Genomic DNA, 3,044 nt, shown 5'->3' with positions numbered 1-3,044 from the left:
ATCAACTCAAGAAGTGAGTTGAAATGTTCAAAGTGTGGCTGAGTCTTCCTGAAAAGAGAAGTGGAACAATAGAGACAAACATGACCAGAGACATGAGCCACTTCGCAGAAAAAGAGGACGTAGGGAAAATCTCTGCTGCCTGTGACCCAAGAGAAAAAGTGTTTTGTGGAATAGCACGCAGCAGAGGTGGTTGCACACCCCTGCCCCAGGGGAGAGCCTCAGAACCGCCACCACCAAAAAATGTGTATTGAGAACATTCTGTGTGCCAGGGACTGTCCCAGACCCTAGGAATACAGCAGCGAACAAACAAATACCACTGCCCTCCCAGAACACATATTCAATACCAGCTTTAGTTGAGGAATCCACTATGTGTGAATCTCCAGATTAAGCTTCTTTAGGACGCTTGTGTTACAGGCCTGAGAAATTCCAGGCAAGAAATCCTTGTGGCTTGTAAGGGCTCATAGAAGTTGACAGTAAAATATTCAGGGATTTTGCAAGCTCCAACTTTGATAGTTTGAAACCTTCCACAGTGGGAGTATTTACCCCAGGAAATTGGCAAGTGCTATCTATCCATCAGGGTTTTTTGTTTCTTACAGAGAAGAGAACCAGTTTATCAGAACACCATTGCAGTGACTGCTCACAAGAGGGAATGTGGCTGTGGCTATGTCCTTGGTCCGAGGACACAGGGGAAATAGAAATTAAGGGGTTTTACATGGGGAAGAAAGAAGCTTCCAATAAATCCTGGAGCATCATTAAAAATTCATAAATTTTGTAAGAGCCAAAAAGGTTTCCATTTCCAGATATGATATAGTAAATCTAGGCCATAATCAACCTCTTTTTTTTTTTTTTTTTTTTTGCAGATTAACCAACTTTAATGGGATCAAAACATTATACAATAAAATTTATATACATTCACACACACACAAAAATCTTTCAACTTTTTTTTGGAATTGTATAAAGCAAGCAGTGGGGAGTAAATCCTTGTGGAGATTATTCTTGGAGTTGGAACCAGAGATTTTAGTATTTTGGTCTTTTCACTTCAACTCCATCGGCTTCCATCTTCTTCCTCTTCTCAATGATCGCACTAATCTTTTTCCACTGGCGATCAAGCTCTGCTTTGTCATTGGTTTCCTTGAAGCGCCTGGTTTTCCGCCCTTCAGACATCTTGATGCCATACTGGAATGCAGCTTTGGGCAAAGCCTCCTTGTTGTTCATATACTCGCTATATTCCTCCTGGGTGTCAAAGTCCCAGCGGCCTAAAGGACCTTTCTTGTGACCCTGGTCCATTTTGCTATAGTCCACCTCCTCATCACTGTCCACAGCCATGTCATCCATCGTGGCTGGATAGCACTCAGCATGGCTATTGGACATGCCAAAGAAAGCGCCCAGCTGCTGCTTGTCCTCTGGCTTCTTCAGAGATTCAGTGCCTTCCCAGCCAGCAGATCCAGCAAACTTTTCATTGATGGACTTGATCAACTCCTTGGCAGATCCGGGTCCTTTGTCAACATCCATGGGCTCATCGTCCACTTTTGGCTTCTCAAAGTAGCTGTGCCTCTTCTTCTCTTCTTCTAGCTCTCGGTCCCGCTCCCGCTCTCGGTCTCGTTCTCGCTCCCGCTCTCTGTCACGGTTTCTCTCTCTCTCCCAATCACGCTCCCGTTCCCGGTATCTCTCCCGCTCCTTGTCTCGAGGAGTCTTGGTTGTGGAGGGCACATAATCCCCAATATCTTCAAATATATTCATGTCAGCTTCCGGGGGTTTCTTCTCTTCCATTTTCCCTTTATCTTTCTTTTTGAGCTTCTTGTTGCGGGTACCCTGCCTCAGATAGGAAAGGATCTGGGTGAGCTTACTGATGACAATGTCATTTGTAGTCAGTGTGGTCTGGGCCTCCATGGTGGGGCAATCAGCTTTGCTGCGGATAAGAGTAGCGGGGATGTCTGTGTCGGCGTACTCATCATCCAGGTCTACCACATAGGCCATGCGGCCTGGAAGGAACAGCTCATTCCGCTCATATGCTTTGCTCTTGAAGAGCATGCGGTAAACATTTCGGCCCAAACGTGTTTTAAATTCAATTTTATTTTCAGGATCCTCATCTTTCTTAGTTTCCTTCTGGGGCTTTTCCATCATTTCTTCCTCCTCTTTCTCTTTGCTGGCAATTTCAGCTCGTACCTTTTGAAGCAGAGCAAAATCCAAGCCTTTCACCAAATGGGTATGTTCCATGTCACCACCCAAGAATTTAGACTCCTGGATCAACTGTCTTCTTTTCTCTGCAGCTGATTTGTCCGCCTCAGCAGTGGGGCCCACAGCCCTGTAGTTAGCTGTGGTGCTAATCAGTTCCGTTTCCTCATAATCTTTGTTCACGCCATCCCGCCGTTCCTTGGCATGGTCCCGGTACTTCTCTGCTAGTTCTCTCTCTCTTTCAATTTCTTGTTGGCGAAGCTTGGCATAATAACTTTTCTTTTTTCTCCTTCGTGCAGCTGGATCTTCATCCTCATTGTACTCCCTTGGCATTTCATGGTGACGTGACTTAGAGGGTGGTGCAGAGGTAGGTGCAGCCCTTGGGGTCATGAGAAGTTTCCTGAAGTCTTCATTAGTGAGTTTTGATTGGTGAAAGTAGTGAGGATCGTCCACATCGTGGCCATCTGGAGCCAAGGGGTTAGAGAACGGCTCGCTATCTCGCTCCGGCATTTCGTCCGCGGTGTTTCAACCCCAACAACGACCGAGGATCCGGTAACAACACAGACGCTACAGGAACTTCCATAATCAACCTCTTAATGAAAGACTTCTCCCAACATCATGTAAAGTTCACAGGTCAAGAACCATAGAAAAGTGATATATAGAATGAGAGGCATTCAGACAAGGCTGATGGACATGATTTTCTCTTTCATGTTTTCTCATTCTTCCCTCCTCCCCCAAATACTGCTGAACCCCTGCCGGAATCTTCAGCTGGTGCCAGTATTACATGTGTGCTGAGATTCCAAGAACTTTATTTTGACTGAAGTGGACATTCATTTTGATTTTTATGTGCCCATCATCTAAAACTCTTC

At 45.4% G+C, this 3,044-nt stretch overlaps 1 protein-coding gene across 1 annotated transcript; it reads right to left on the bottom strand.

The window, feature by feature from the left end:
* Positions 1-864: 864 nt before the first annotated feature.
* On the bottom strand, positions 865-2,750 carry LOC122703586 (protein Red-like). Its single transcript, XM_043917936.1, has one exon. It carries the CDS (start codon positions 2,683-2,685, stop codon positions 1,018-1,020), a length of 1,668 nt encoding a protein of 555 aa, XP_043773871.1. The 5' UTR covers positions 2,686-2,750; the 3' UTR covers positions 865-1,017.
* Between the last annotated feature and the right edge of the window lie 294 nt (positions 2,751-3,044).

Source organism: Cervus elaphus, chromosome 11, assembly GCF_910594005.1.
Source record: "Cervus elaphus chromosome 11, mCerEla1.1, whole genome shotgun sequence".
NCBI lineage: Eukaryota > Metazoa > Chordata > Mammalia > Artiodactyla > Cervidae > Cervus > Cervus elaphus.
This window is presented reverse-complemented; position numbering and strand designations above follow the sequence as displayed.